Source organism: Glycine soja, chromosome 11 (genome assembly GCF_004193775.1).
Source record: "Glycine soja cultivar W05 chromosome 11, ASM419377v2, whole genome shotgun sequence".
NCBI lineage: Eukaryota > Viridiplantae > Streptophyta > Magnoliopsida > Fabales > Fabaceae > Glycine > Glycine soja.
The window spans coordinates 48,944,833-48,959,998 of record NC_041012.1 but is presented as its reverse complement, the minus strand read 5'-3'; the positions used below and the strand labels follow the sequence as shown (position 1 = coordinate 48,959,998).

The 15,166-nt window shown below is 29.0% G+C and overlaps 1 protein-coding gene across 1 annotated transcript; it reads right to left on the bottom strand.

Annotated features, from left to right (window-relative positions):
* Window positions 1-95: 95 nt before the first annotated feature.
* On the bottom strand, window positions 96-1,937 carry LOC114376259 (arogenate dehydratase/prephenate dehydratase 6, chloroplastic-like). The gene has a single exon (XM_028334281.1). It carries the CDS (start codon window positions 1,752-1,754, stop codon window positions 480-482), a length of 1,275 nt encoding a protein of 424 aa, XP_028190082.1. The 5' UTR covers window positions 1,755-1,937; the 3' UTR covers window positions 96-479.
* Window positions 1,938-15,166: the final 13,229 nt, after the last annotated feature.

Sequence of the window (15,166 nt, the reverse complement as noted above, 5' to 3'; positions counted from 1 at the left end):
TCGAGAACTTACGAAAGAGCCATAGCAACAATATGACTACGACAATGACCAAAAAAGAAAAGAAAAGGACAAGGTTGGATGAATATCTCTCTGTGTACACTTTTTTCATATAGAAAAACTTAAGTATTCACCAACCAAAGTGGTCATTTCAGTGTACAGCCAATTATTACAAAGGCATTTAAATTAAGCCAACTACCCGTTCTAGCTTATATCACACTACCACGTATCTAATTCTTCAGCCTCTGCGTACAATATCAACGTATTCTCTTCATCTCTTAATTCTAAATAATTCATTGCATAATCCTAAAATTTAAAAACAATACAGAGATACAAGAACAACACCAATGGAAATATATGGTGCAAGAGTGTAAGAAAGAGATAATTAAATAATCAGTTTTTGTTTTTTTTTTATTCACAAAATTCAGAATTCATATGACACATTTAATACATGGTTTTGGCAAGAGGGGAAAAAGACGATGCTAGTCTCCCCGGGAGGAAGGTGTCCAGGGTGTCATGTCCATAGGGTAACTCCCTAACACTCGCAAGAAAGACGTGAATTCCTGCACCTCTGCCAACGCGTTCTGTGCCCTAACCTCAGCCATGGAAGCCTCAAAATCAACGTAGAACAAGTACTCAAAGTGCTTCGCGGTTCCAACGTTCGCGTCATCCACCAGCCTAATCGGACGGTTCCGGTGCGGCCGCGACTCGATCTTCGTCAAACTGATGTTGCGAAACGCGAACGCGGAAAGCACTTTGAAAAGCACCGAAGTTCCTTTGTCGTGTGCGAAAACAATGCTCGTCTTGAAAGGACGGTCCGTGCGCGGGATGATAGGCTCTCTCGCGAGCATCACAAACCGCGTGACGTTGCTCGGATCGTCTTGGATTCCGTCCGCCATCACGTTCAGGCCGTAGAGCTCCGCCGCGCGTGCGCTCGCGATGGCGGCGGTGTCGCGGAGATTGTTGCTGGCGACGAACTCGGCAGCGCCGGCGGTGTCGTCCACGGCCTCGCGCGCCACGTTCAGGCCGAGTTTGGTGAGAGTGTGCTCGCACTGCGCGAGTGCCTGCGGATGCGAAATCACGCGCGTGAGGAACTCCTTTCGGACGCCGGGGAGAGCGAGGAGGCAGTGATGGACCGGGAGCTGGACCTCGCCAACTATGTGAAGGCGGTGGCGGAGGAGGAGATCGTAGTTCCGGTGGATCGAACCGCCGAGTGAGTTTTCAACCGGTAAAACCGCCCGATCGGCGATCCAGAGCTCCACCGCCTGGAACGCCACCTCGAACTGGTCGCACGGAATGGCCTCGCAGTTCGGATAGGCCTTGCCGGCAGCGGCTTCAGAGTACGCGCCGGGAACGCCTTGGTACGCGACGCGGAGCTTGGAGCCGTGCATCGGGGCCGGCGAGAGGTCGGAGATCGTGAGCGGCTTCGGCGGGAGCGGCTTGTTGTTGGCCTCTGCTAGGTTTCCAATTGGAACGAGTTGGAAGTCGCTGACGGCGGCTTTGTGACCGTTGACGGCGGCGATGTGGTCGGTGGTGCCGCTGTTCTGGTCAGCGGAGGGTTGTTCCTGAGAAACGACCTTGCTGGCTAAGATGGCGCAGGAGCTCTGCCAATCGGCTCGGCTGGAGCCGACTCCGTAGCTCACCGGCTCAAACCCAAAAGCGCATTTGACAGAGATTCGGCTTGACGCGCCAAGTCGCGGGCGAAAAACATGCTTCAAATTGAGCGCGTTGGAAGTAGGTGGTGAAAGACTCTGCATATTATCGAGTGGCTTGACAGAGGAATAAGGAAGAAAGAGATATAGGATGAGAGTGGTGTGGAAAGAAAGTGAAATAGGTAATGGGTAACGATTGCTTGCTGTTCTTTCTCTTTGGAGAAGGGAACCTCAAGCTGAGAGAGAAAAGGGGTGGTTAAGGGATTTATATATTAATGGGAGTTGAGAGTGTGAACAAAAGAGTAATAAAGAGAGGTCGTTTGGTCAATCTCACACCTACCCTCCTATCTTTTCATATTTTTATTTATCTTACATTGATAAACCTATTTCTTTTAAGTATTTTTTTATTATTATTTTATGCCTCCTTTAACGACGTTTTCTTTTTTATAGCCTTCACTTCAACTTAGATGTTTTAAATTTTTTTTTTCTTAATTAGTACTTTTTTTCCTCAATTCTTACAATCTTGTGATTCTTTTTAAATCATGTCTTCTTATTTATAAAATAATATAATTTTTGTTTTGACGAGAAAAAAAAAAAAACATCGCAATTAAGATAATTTTGTGAAGATTTTTATTTTAAATTATCACAACTCACACCTAAAACAATTTAATGATATTTTTTAAAACAACAAAACATGAATTTTAATAAATTAACAGGTGAAATTTGTAACAAAAATATTATTTTTAAACAAATTCATGAAAATGTGAAATTTTGGAGGTAAAAAGTATAATTAACTGTTTTTTTTTTTTCAGGAAATTTCTATAACGTATACACCTCTGTGGATGTTATGGTGGGGATTTAACCCAAAAAATTATATAACAGTATTATGTGTAGGAATATTATGATTTTCTTATGAAAAAAAAATGAATAGAACAAATGAGTAACTAATGATAATTGTATGAAACATAAGGATAGGTTGTAAGGCTGTGAAATCATTGCTAGTTAAGGAGTGTCTCGATTATCTTTTCATTTGGGGGAAATAGTGTGAATTGAGTGTCGGAACAAAATTTTAAATTTCATATTGGATAATAAATAATTATTTTCTTGATAACTAAAATTAAATCCAAAAGATAATATATTTTACTCTTTTATGCTATTTTTTTTACTTTTTTGTATGGTAAGAATTAAATTTATTTTATATTTTAGAATATTAATTTTTTTTGTATTTAATATTTTCTTGATAAAACAGCATGAGGATTTTTAGAAATATACAATGTTTGGTACAATGTTAGTTCATCTAGACTGCCTTAGGCCTAAGATTTTTTAATTATTTGTTTTACATATAACTAAATTGTATTGCAGGTAAATGTTGGAAGAATTTTTTTTGTATGCATAAAAAAATTATATTTGGAATTTTGTTGATTTATTTATATTATTGAAAATGATACAATATCAATTAAATTTTTCACATGATGAAAGTTATTCATTAATAAGGAATAATAGAATTAAAAAAAACTAACCAATTATCCATTGCATGTGCGTGCAATGTTGGTGTGTGTTTGTACCATTTTGTGCATGCAAAAAAAAATTAATTATTTAACTCTTATCTAAAATGAACAATATTATAAGATAAAATTGAATAATTTAATCATAGTATATATTGAGAGTTAAATAATAGAATTGTTTGATTATAAAATTTTAATAAATAATTTTAAAATTAAAAAAAAATAAAAAGTTAATATACATATGTAATATCAAGATGACACCTAGGTCCCAAAATTCCTATAGAAAACCCTGGAAATATATAAATATAATGTTACTTTTTTTTAATCGGTAGATCTCTTTTTATTAACTCGTAAGTATTTTTGAAAATAAACAAGAATGATATTTTATAACTTGAATCTATTTGCAAAAGGAAAACAGAGTTATATAGTTTTAATGGAGGGGAATAATTTTCAAGGAAGCTAGACAAAATTATGTACTCAAGTTTCTATTATCCCTCGTAAGTTTAGGAAAATAAATGGACACTTGATTTCAGAACTAAACTTTAAATTTTACAAGAAAAAGTAAATATTTATTTTCTTTGTTAATAAATTTGGATCTAAGAAATAATTATACGAGTTTTCATCATCTTGTCATCAATTCAGAAAAATAAAGAAAAATCTAATTTTAGAACTTGAACCTAAATACTCCAATTAGCTGATGTTACATTTATGTATGTAAACAGCTTTAGGAAATAATGAAGAATCTGATTTTAGAACTTAAAAATTAACTTAAATGAAATAGCTAACTTAATGTCAAACTTTTTAATGAGTCATGTACAACTTAATAATGACAATATCAGATTTGTATATGTAAACAACTCTTTTAAAATTAAGCTTTTCCTCATTCATGCTTTTCCATGTATTGATGTTAGGCTTTGCAACCAGAATGGTAAATAGTTGGATAATAGGCTAATTTTTATACGGAGACTCATGGTTTAACATTAGTTAAATTTAAGTCAAATCAAACTTATTTATTAAATAAATTAGACTGTTATTTTTTTAAAAGTTTGTGATTAAAAAGTTAGGTTTTAAGATAGTAAAAAAATCAAAAACCTAATAAACAATCTATTTAAATAGTAATATTAATAAAATAAAAATAGTTATACGGGAATTTTGGATAATCCTTTTGTATGCAAGATTGGAATTTAAAGGAGCATATCTTTGGATCAACTTTAATTACACATCAAACGAGATGTTTGAAATTGATAAATGTTATTCATATGTCTTAATATACTTTAATTATGGGTGCCTATAAATAGTATAAATAAATATAATCATGTTTGATAAGATATTTTAGTTTGTTTTTAGTTTTTTTTATTAATAAAAAAACTTGTTTAATTATTTGATAAACAAGTTTTTTTTAGTAGTTTCTATCATTTTTTATTTAACTAACATTTTTTAAAACATCAACTCCTTATTTTTTATACTTTTTTTCACTTCTATTCTTAATATATTTATTAATTTTTCTTATGCCCTCTTTTAAATAAATTATTATTTTATTTTTTTATTATTTTATATTTTTCAGTTACTTCAACAAGTAATTTTATCAAATACTTGTAACTTAATAAATTAGTGTTTCGCTATCCAATTTCTAACTTTTAATTAATTTTATCTACCATAATCATAACCATAATGTACAAATTACATCTTATCTTCAAGGTTGTTATTTTATTAATTGAAAAAAACTCTTAAATTATAACTTTTTTTTATAACAACCTAGTCATTTTGGAATACAACTAAATTTCTCCCAGAAGAATTGTCTCCCCACAACCTTGCCAATTAGAGCATCTAAAAGAATAAAAGATTGGATCATAGACTCATAGTCAAGTCAAATGGACTCGGACACCAATATTTTTTTGGGTATTTGCTGTAACACCAATACACCAATGTTATTATTATATAAGTATCACTAACAATATCCCTTTGACTATTTTATACCTTCAAAATAAATTTATTTGATTAAGTAGTTAAGGGTGTATATCTTTAATTTCTATTAATTAATGTAAGCTTAATTTATAAACATTCAAAGAATAAATCTATGATAAACGATTTATATTTTAATATAAGGTTATTTTAGCTATTGATATTTAAAAAATATTGAAATTTTGTTTAAAAATAAAGATAAAAATGATAGATTAAAAGAGATGATAGTTTTTTTTTAAAAAAATATTTTAAAACACTTTTGCTAAAAAATAGTACCTAAAAACTCTTTCATTTAATATGGTTATTTTAATTTGTATAGATTTGAGAGGGTTTGCTTGTTCTTTTGAGAAACAAAAATGAAAACTAATAATATAATTGAAATCAAAATAGTTAGATTGAATTTTAAAATCACGTCATTTTGATGGCTGATGAATAAAATAAAAGTGACTGGAGCAACTGATTTTTTCCTCAAAATCAATACAATTCATCCATGATGAACTATTCTAGAAGTGAAATTCAAATAATTTTGTGATTACCAAAAATTAATAATAAATAATGTGTTTAAAATAATATGTTGGGGAATGAAGAATACATCATTAAAATTTCTATTATAAATTATTGACTGTTATTAAATGATTTAATTATATTTTAAAAATAAAATGTAACTCATTAATCTTTGGGAAAAGAGAATATATTTTAGAGTTTAATTTCTATATATTGGTGTAAAAATTTTACACTTGTACACAGCTCTCCAATCATAAATCACATATAAATTAAGTATTTTAAAAAGTTTACGAAATTATTATACATGGTGGATTATGATTAGATGATTATGTAAAAAAAATTACACTTAATACATAACATTTTTTTCTATATTTTAAAGTAAAAGTAAAAAAAGTGAAAAAACATATTTCAAGACAATATAATTATTTTAGTATGAATCTCTTTTTCCCTTTAAGTTATAAATTTTAATGTTACATGAACTCTTAATTGGCTTCAGAAAGAAAAAACTCTACTTTTTTTTGTTACAGGAAAAAAAAACTCTTTATTGTTTGAATGCAAACTTACTATATATATTAGACAGACTAATTTTATGTATATATCTCTTCAATTGAATCATCTATTAGACAAACTAATTTTTTATATATCTTTCTCTTCTGTGTTATCGTTTATTACAATTTAAATACAATTTTTTCTCCTTCATTTCTTTCTCTTTCTTAATTATATATTTTGTTGTACAAAATTATTATTCTAAGTATATTTCTCTTTATTACATTGTCGTGTAATATGTATAATTCCTAAATAACGTATAAAGTAACAATTGACAAAAAAAAAAAAAAAAAACTTGATTGTCCAGAACTGAACAAGTGATTATTGGCTATTGCTGACTTCAAAAGACACAACCGACAGTGAGCCTTAAAATTGGCCGGCTAAAGATTTGAAATCTTCTAAGATGACCACATGGAAAAATTTGCATTAAAATTTGGTTAAATTGTTTTTTCCTTCTAATTTGAATTTCATAAAATATATTATGCCATTTCTTGTTATATTCTTTCTCTTTCTAATTAATTAGACTTTATATCATCTAATTTAGAGTAACAACTACTCACTTATTTAATGGTTCATTGATTTTATAAAATGATAACTAATTTAAAATAAATTTGATGTTAAAACGTCAAATACAGCAGAATGGAGGGAATATAAATTAAATAATTCATAAATTTTGTAACTATTATAAATTTATAATTAAGAACTTTTCACTTTCTCTTTGAGGAAGATAAGACATATAATAAAAAATATCAACATAAATATGTGTTTTAGTTCTTAAAGATATAAGACGGTGATAAATTAATTTTTGATAAAAAATGTAAAATTTAAATTTAATCATTAAATATATAAAAATTGTAATAACTTAACTATAAGTTAGTCTCTAAAATTCACAAATTAATGAAAAATTGATTGAAAAATACAACTTATTATAAAATTGATCATTTAATATTTTAATTTGATGGTAAAATAATATTACAAATTTAACGATATAATTAATTTGTCACATTTTTTCATATTGAGAGACTAAATTTAATATTTTTATTTTTCAGATATCAATTTGTTATCGTCTCATACTTTCACGACCAAAATAAGTATATATCCAAATTATCAATTATTTAATAATTATTTTTTTTATCAATTTAACAACACTTAATACTTTTAGCTTCTCTACAAAGATAACTAAATTACTTAATCATTGATGTATTATAACTTTTAAATTTGAAATAATTATGTGATAAAATAATTTATATATTTATTTAATTAAAAATAATAATATAAAAATCATTGTTTGGTTGAATTTATAAAATTGATGTAGAGAAGGTTATTACGACATCTCACGCAGAGACAAAAAAACATCTCACGCCAATTAATATTAGACCAAATTACTCACTTCATTTCTTAACTTCATTTTAATTTATAATTTAGTCTCTTATTTATTAAAAATTGTAAAATAATTTCTTAAGTAATTATTTCATAGTAAGTCGATCCTTTTTTAAAAATTGATTGTTTTCAAATGAGATACAATAATGTTGAACATTTTTTATTGATTCAATGCATAAAACATGTCCATTAAATTTACTCATGTGAAAATTATGAAACTCAACTAATATTTGAATTAAAAGATAACCTAAACAAAATAAAATTCATATAAAAAAATAGCCTCATGAGTAATATTTTAAAAGATTTTTTTAGATTTTTAATTGCTCGTGCCACTCACTTTTATATATCTAATCTATTGATATAGTGATTAAATTTATTTCATTTCAATGTTAAGTCGATCACCTCTATTACTGTATATATATCTAATCTTGAATGTGCTCGTGAAGGATTAAATGTTTAACTAAGCTACTTTTTATAAAACTTAAGTAAATGTCTTTCCAGAACTAACTTATTGGGTTGAGTCTAATCATTTCTAATAAAAACAATACCCCCAATTTATGTAGAGAAGGCCTGTACCCACGATTCATGGAAATGTAACAAGTTTGGCACTCTTGAGTCTTGACCTAAACGGAAGCACTGTGAGCACATTTTGCACACCTTCTTGTGGTGGGTACGTAATGTCGTAATGGCGATGGAGTTTTCTGCTACTTTTGTTGCTTTCACAAAAATGACAAAAAAAAAATAGTTATTTGAAGCGAAATTAGTATATAAAAAGTCTGTGAACACGAATTTTACAAGTATTATCCTTCTGAATATGTTCATACAAAAAATGCGACAACATAAATCGAAACTGTCAAACTGGTATACGTGTTTGCTATGTATTGGCGTCTGAAAAGAATGGCATGTGTATTTTTGCTTTTCGTGCGCCAGGTATGCACAGTTGGAAACAAAACCAACATTTTATGCATATTTGACATTTTATTTTCATAAGTATATACTGTGTTGTATATATTAAGCTATACACGTAAAATATGGCAGGGGAAACAGGACACGCGTCTGATGAATAATATACAATAGTATAAACAATATCTGTACCGAAAACGAAAATGCTACAAGATGCTTTACCTTTTTGATTGGTTAATATATATAATAGTGATGAGTTTTCTCTGGGTCTATTTTTCTTTTAAAACTGAACTTCCGTGATTGAATTTATGAATCTCCCTTGGATTGTTGGTGTTTTCATGGCTTCACTCATTGAACCTACAATTAATTGTTATCCTCCAGTGTGAAACCCACGTTTGAATTTATTTATTTGGAAATCTCAGAGTTGTTTTAAACACCTAAAACCACGTATGCACATACAGAGGAAGATGGAATTCCTTTTTTAATTGAAATAAGTTTTAATTGATCATATCATATCCCTAGCTAGTTTAGACAAATTTAGATTTTTTTTTCTCAATGTGACTTACGCTTTAATACAAACTTAGTATTTTAGTATGTACATATATTGTATCATTACCAAAAAAGTATGTACATTGTATATAATAAATGTTTGTTTTTTTTATAAATAAATATCTTTACATAAATAGAATGTAATTATTATGTTAATAAAAAGTTTAAAATTTCAAGGAGACAAAAAAAGTGAAAAAAAAATGTTTATAATAAAAAGTATTACTTTAGTTAATAACAAGTAAAATTTATGAATAGCATTTTTTATGATTTGTAGGCATTAAGCAATTACTCAACCAATAGCTTTAGATCTCACGCAACCCATAATTAATTAACATACATTTTACTATATGTTTATATTGTGGATTAATAATTGCCATAGTAAATTCTCTGTCAAAAAATAATTGCCATAGTAATTATGAGTTTGATCTCTTTTTTTTTTTTTTTTTGACGCAGAGTTTGATCTCATTGGAAACTTGAAAGGTGTGACATCATGTTGAGTATCTGTAATATATTGATTATAGTTATTTTATAATTATGTGTATAAAAAAAACTCTATTAAGACATTTAAATTCCATTTTAATAGTTCATATGCTTCTAAATGAGAGTTGTAGTCTTCGGCTGTTAATTAAATATATTCTTATATGTGGCCAGTCTTTGTTTTTCTTTGTTTAATTATAAAAAAAATCATTAAAAGAGTTTTATGAAAAAAATAGAGAAAGTTAAAAGGAAAATGTTATTATTGTGTATGACTGCATGAGTGTTCACGTCACTTAGTAAATATGCGAATAAATAAGTGATATTATAAGTATTAAATTTTAGCTATGAAAATTCAATTCTTATGATTTTTATTGAATTTTCATACCACTATAATCACCTGGCTTAATGTAAATGGCGGAACGGGGAACAATAATGAATTCATGCTATAATTACGACAATGACTAAGCTCATCAAGTTTTGTGGCTTAGGTGTTATCATATAATTATTCTTATATGGGGGTGGGGGGGTTATTATTTAAACTTTCTTAATCATAAAATGATGAGTGAAGCTCTCATTTATAAGGAAAGGAAGTCACGTTATTTAATAAATTTTAAACATGGTATTTCAAGAGGTGGATATAGTGAATATAAATTTCATGAGGTAGGTCTGGGAATATACTGTATATTGCCATATTGGTATGGTAGCATAATATGTTTTGCTGGAGAAAACATGGTTCTAGTTTTATCTGTCAAGCCTAGGTTATTTATATTTATGCTGACATATATGTAAATACAAAATAACCTTTGGGTTGACTTTCTTTAGTAAGGGTTCGGGTAAGCCTTGTACCTATGATATACTAATTGTTTTCTTTGCTGTTAATTTTTTAATAAGTTTTAATTTATAACAAAAAATATTAAAGAATACATTGTTATATATATTTTTTATTTGGAAAGATATGAGAGAACGCATTTTTATTGATCACATTTTGTGGGTTTTTAAAACTAAAATTTCAGCCTTTCTATCGGCATACTTTTCCTTCTAAAACAATAAGGAAGATAGCAGAATATATAATAAGAAAAACTAATATTCATCAATTTCTTTACAGTTATTTTTTTCTTTTTTTACGTTCTTTACAGTTGTTAGAACATGCATGGTTGAGTGTTTTTTCCTTCTTTTTTTAACATTACAAAAAGAACCTCAGCTACTCATGAAATTAATGAATAATTAATTACTCCCTGTGTGAATTACTTTTGTTATACATCGATCGTTCATTTATGCATTTGAAATAACTAATTAGAGCGCAAAATTAACAGTGCAGAAAGTGGGTAATGATACATTAATTTGAGAAAATTCAAACCCACAACTACACCTCTTTGTACTGGTCAAGTGCAGAGCCGAAAGACATCCATGATCCATAATCCATCTATCTTTCCATGTGGCAATCATCAAAGTTTACAAATGTAGTTTAATTAGTTTTCAACCCTTCGAACATTATTTTGCTAATGCCATGTAATTGGTCCCTATGCAGGGGCATTCACTGTCTTGTAATATTCTGAGTGAAGATCACTTCTTGTGCCTTCTTCACTCTATCTTAATAAAATTGAAATTTGTTGGCTGTGCAAAAAAAAAAAAAAAAAAAAAAAAAAACCCTTCAAGTAACCTTCAAGATAGATATTGTGCATTTGTGCGCATGAGCTAGCTAAAGCAATTCCTTCCCTCATGTATATTTTTATTTCTTGACTTCATTAACAAGTAATTTACAAAAACAATAGATTTAATGTTTTGAAAATATAAAAATCTTCAATATTCTTTTAAGTCAATAAATTAAATCAGAGGATTTATTAAAAAAATATTATATAAGAATTTTAAATTATTCTTCACACTTACATAATAGTAGTGTATGACTTGCTAACCATTATGCGCACTATTTTCTTCTAAGACTAATTTTCTTATGTCAAACACCTTAAACTTGTAAGTTCAAGTAGTTTTAGTTTTCTGTGTGTGCGTGTGGGAAAGGATAAAATGTAAAACTAAGTTATCGGCTTATATTGCCAACTTAATGACGCAATGTCAATTTTTTTTTTTACAAGCAATGATGCAATGTCAAGAAAACATATATATTGAGTATATTAAGATTGATATATATCTTCCAGTCAAAAGAAAGAAAGAGTTATATCCAGAGAGAGAGAGAGAAAGAAAATGAAGTTACTAAAGGGGAAAAAAAACTCTTCATTGCATTACTCTTTTCAATAACCCTAGATATATAAAATTTATTAATCCAAATGTCAAATTAAAAGTTTTCAGTGAATAGATCATATCTACGACTTTTTATAGTTTTTTAAAATTATTTGATACTTCAATGAATAAATTTAATTTGTATAATATATTTTCTAAAATATATGTGAATGTAAGCAAGGGTTTGTTTGTTTTAAAGTTAGAAAAAATTAAGCTCATAATTTTCTAACAAGTAAAAATACATCTAAATTAATTTTAATTATAATTTGTATTAAAATAAAATTATAAAGTATTTAAAAAATATAAAACAATTTGCAGCAAATATAGGCGGGCTCCTTAACTTACTTGATTGACATTTGACAACTACTACTTAGATGCCACGTGCATATTGTGCCTATTTCGTTTTTAAACTCCAATTATATGATTATGACCAAATAAAAATTAGAAGTCGTAGAGTATAATCCGTTTTTCATTTTTTTGACATTTTTTTTTTCTGAAAAAAATAAAATGAAATTGACCTTCTCCTTGCTAACTGGAAAGTCGCATACGAAAAGGAATACAAACGCACTTCAACTGATCTCAAGTATATATATTCATATCTTGAAATTTGCATGTGTAAATACCCATCCAAAAAATATTTTATAATGAACATCACGGTTGATTGCATGCTGAAAATCAAGGATTTTTTTAATAGTTAAGTCATAGGTGGAACACGTGCGTGGCTGCCGCGTAGCATCTGCGCGTAATTGCAATTAGTTAACGAGTGACGACCACACTTTTTTCCTTTTTCTTTTTTTTGAGTCAACCACACTTTTTTCCTATGAATATTGAGTAGGTTTGTTTAAAATAAAAAACAAAAAAGTATTTTTTATATAATATTTTTAAATATATATATATATATATATATAACTTATTTCTTAAAATAAGTATAAAAATTATTATTTTTAATTAAAAACAATTTAGACAAACACACTTAAACATAAAAAAATTACTTATTTTATTAAAATAAATACTTATTTCAATAAATAAAGTTAAACAAATTTTATCTGTTATTATATTAAATTTGGATATATAATCTTGTGTTAACATAATTTTATATCGGGTTCCTCTTAATCCATACTAGTCAAAATATAACTTGGAGGAGGACCGAGACCGTGGCCAAGGTGTAAAAGAGATGGGAAATGGATACAATATATCTTGTGGGATTTCCAGGAGTTGTTCTGTTAAGTGTTAACCATGAAGTGAAGACCAAGCAATAGTGATGGTGAGAATTGATCTGGAAGAGGAAAAATAAATTTTTAAAATCCTGCCTATGTTATTCATTGCTCATTTAATAGCTTGTTGATATTCAATAGAAGTAGTCTTTGATTTTTTTGCTTTTTTGTAGAGATCATTTTCAGAGGATTAAACATTTTTCCACACCTTTCGAGATTCCAAGAAGGAATTACTGGTTGCGGACTGTGTTAAAATTTTCTAAATGCAATACTAACATTAAGCAGCAAAGGTTACAAAACAATACTCCCCCTCCCTCCTTTTTTTATGTGGCTCTGGATATGTAGTTGTTGGTAGTTGTGGGTGTTCAAATCTCATGATGGAAATGTGGTAAAAGAAAATTGAAAACCTGAAGTTGAAAATGGAGAAGGAAACAAAAATTTACTGCTACTATTGTCTACTGATGTTGCTGATGTCGTGGATTGGTTTTGGAGTTTATGCAATGAGTAAAATGTAGTAGTGGATTTAGTGTAAATTCATTTGCCAATTCGAATCTAAGGCTGAATGATGGATCCGGGTGTGCCCCTTGCTATGCCTACTATGTCTGTGAGGAAGTTGGGCTTCTACATCTTCATTACCGGAATTCACTATCTTCGCACACCAATGGTGCCTCCACAATAATGTTCTGATGAGAAAGAGATTATGAGCAACCCCGATACTCTTGCTTCCAAAGAGTGTGGTGTGAAGAAAATGGTCAGTTTCCATGGTTGTTGCAGCCAAAGAAAAAAACACTTGTATTTTGTCATAATTTTTAGTCATTCACACCTTTATCCTATTAATGGCCTTAATATTACGTGGGTTAAAGGATTAAGTTTTGAACTTTCTAAAAAAAACAAAAAATTAAATTAAACAAAAAAATAAGATAAAGAATCAAATAGCTCATTTCACCTTCTAAAATCAACTTATGATGTCTCTGCGTTTTTAAAAAGAAAAATATTTTAACTTTCTAAATTTGTAAAATAAGCAAAACATTAGTATTTTGTTATTAAAATTTCATATTGGGACATGCAACATCTGCGTTACATATGGACAAAAATCTCATGATGCCATGTATATTTTTTTTTAACGGATATGGATGGAGCATGGATGGAAGGATGTAAACCAAAAAGACGCAACTATGCAAGGACTAAACACAATTTTTTTTTACAATAATTAAAAATAAAAAACATAAAATTACACGACTAAAAAAATATTTAAGTAAAAAATTAAATGATATTACGTACCGTTACATTCCATCGTCGCAAGTAAACTTTAAATTATCCATAGTTTACACTAATTTATATGGAATCCCAATTAATTAACATTGAAGATTTGAGAATTGAATTACTAGTACAGTATTTGTACATATCAAATACTTGTATAGAACCACTTGATATTTAAATGCTAATAGAAGAATGAATTATTATTAATATATATTACTAAATACTACTAAAACAGTGTCAAACCACTTATTACTTGTGTCTATCTTTACTTTTCTTTGTTTTTCTTTATATCATTTATCACTTTTTTCTATTTTTCTTTCTTTCTATATCCATAGTCCATAATACACCCCAGAAATTAGTGTACATTAACCATTTTCCTAAAACAATTTAAATTCCGTTAGTTATACTGTAATATCTATATTCTGATTCTGTCTAGTGTTTATATCAATGCCCATATTTTGTAGGTACCAATCCATTACGGCTTCTACATATATGCACTAAAAGCCAAGTGAATAATCTAAAATCGATCAAGTGACAAACCGTAACCATTTTACCTTTTCTACTATGGCAAAGTAAAGTCATTTTCAAGCCTTTGGTACGAAGACATGTCCTCCTCAGTCTTCAAGGCATCCAAAGGAATTGGTATCAAATCCCTTCACCCTTTCCCAAAACCTTATATCTCCCCTACACATTAATTGTAATAACTGCTTTCGAAAAAGAAAAAGAAAAAAACTGTTGTAGAAGCGGGTTCTCTATACTATAGTAATTGGTTGACAAGGATTGCTAAGACTACGACTTGTGCATCCCGTTTGCTAATTCTACCGTGCTGTTACTTCGCGGGAAATGGGACCATCTTGCACTAACACCTACAACGACTTTATTTCAAGGATTCAAGGACGTAAAAAGATTGTAGATTGTAATAATAATTCAAGGATTTCACTGCATAGAAAGAGTACAATGGCATAAGCTAATATTGATGATT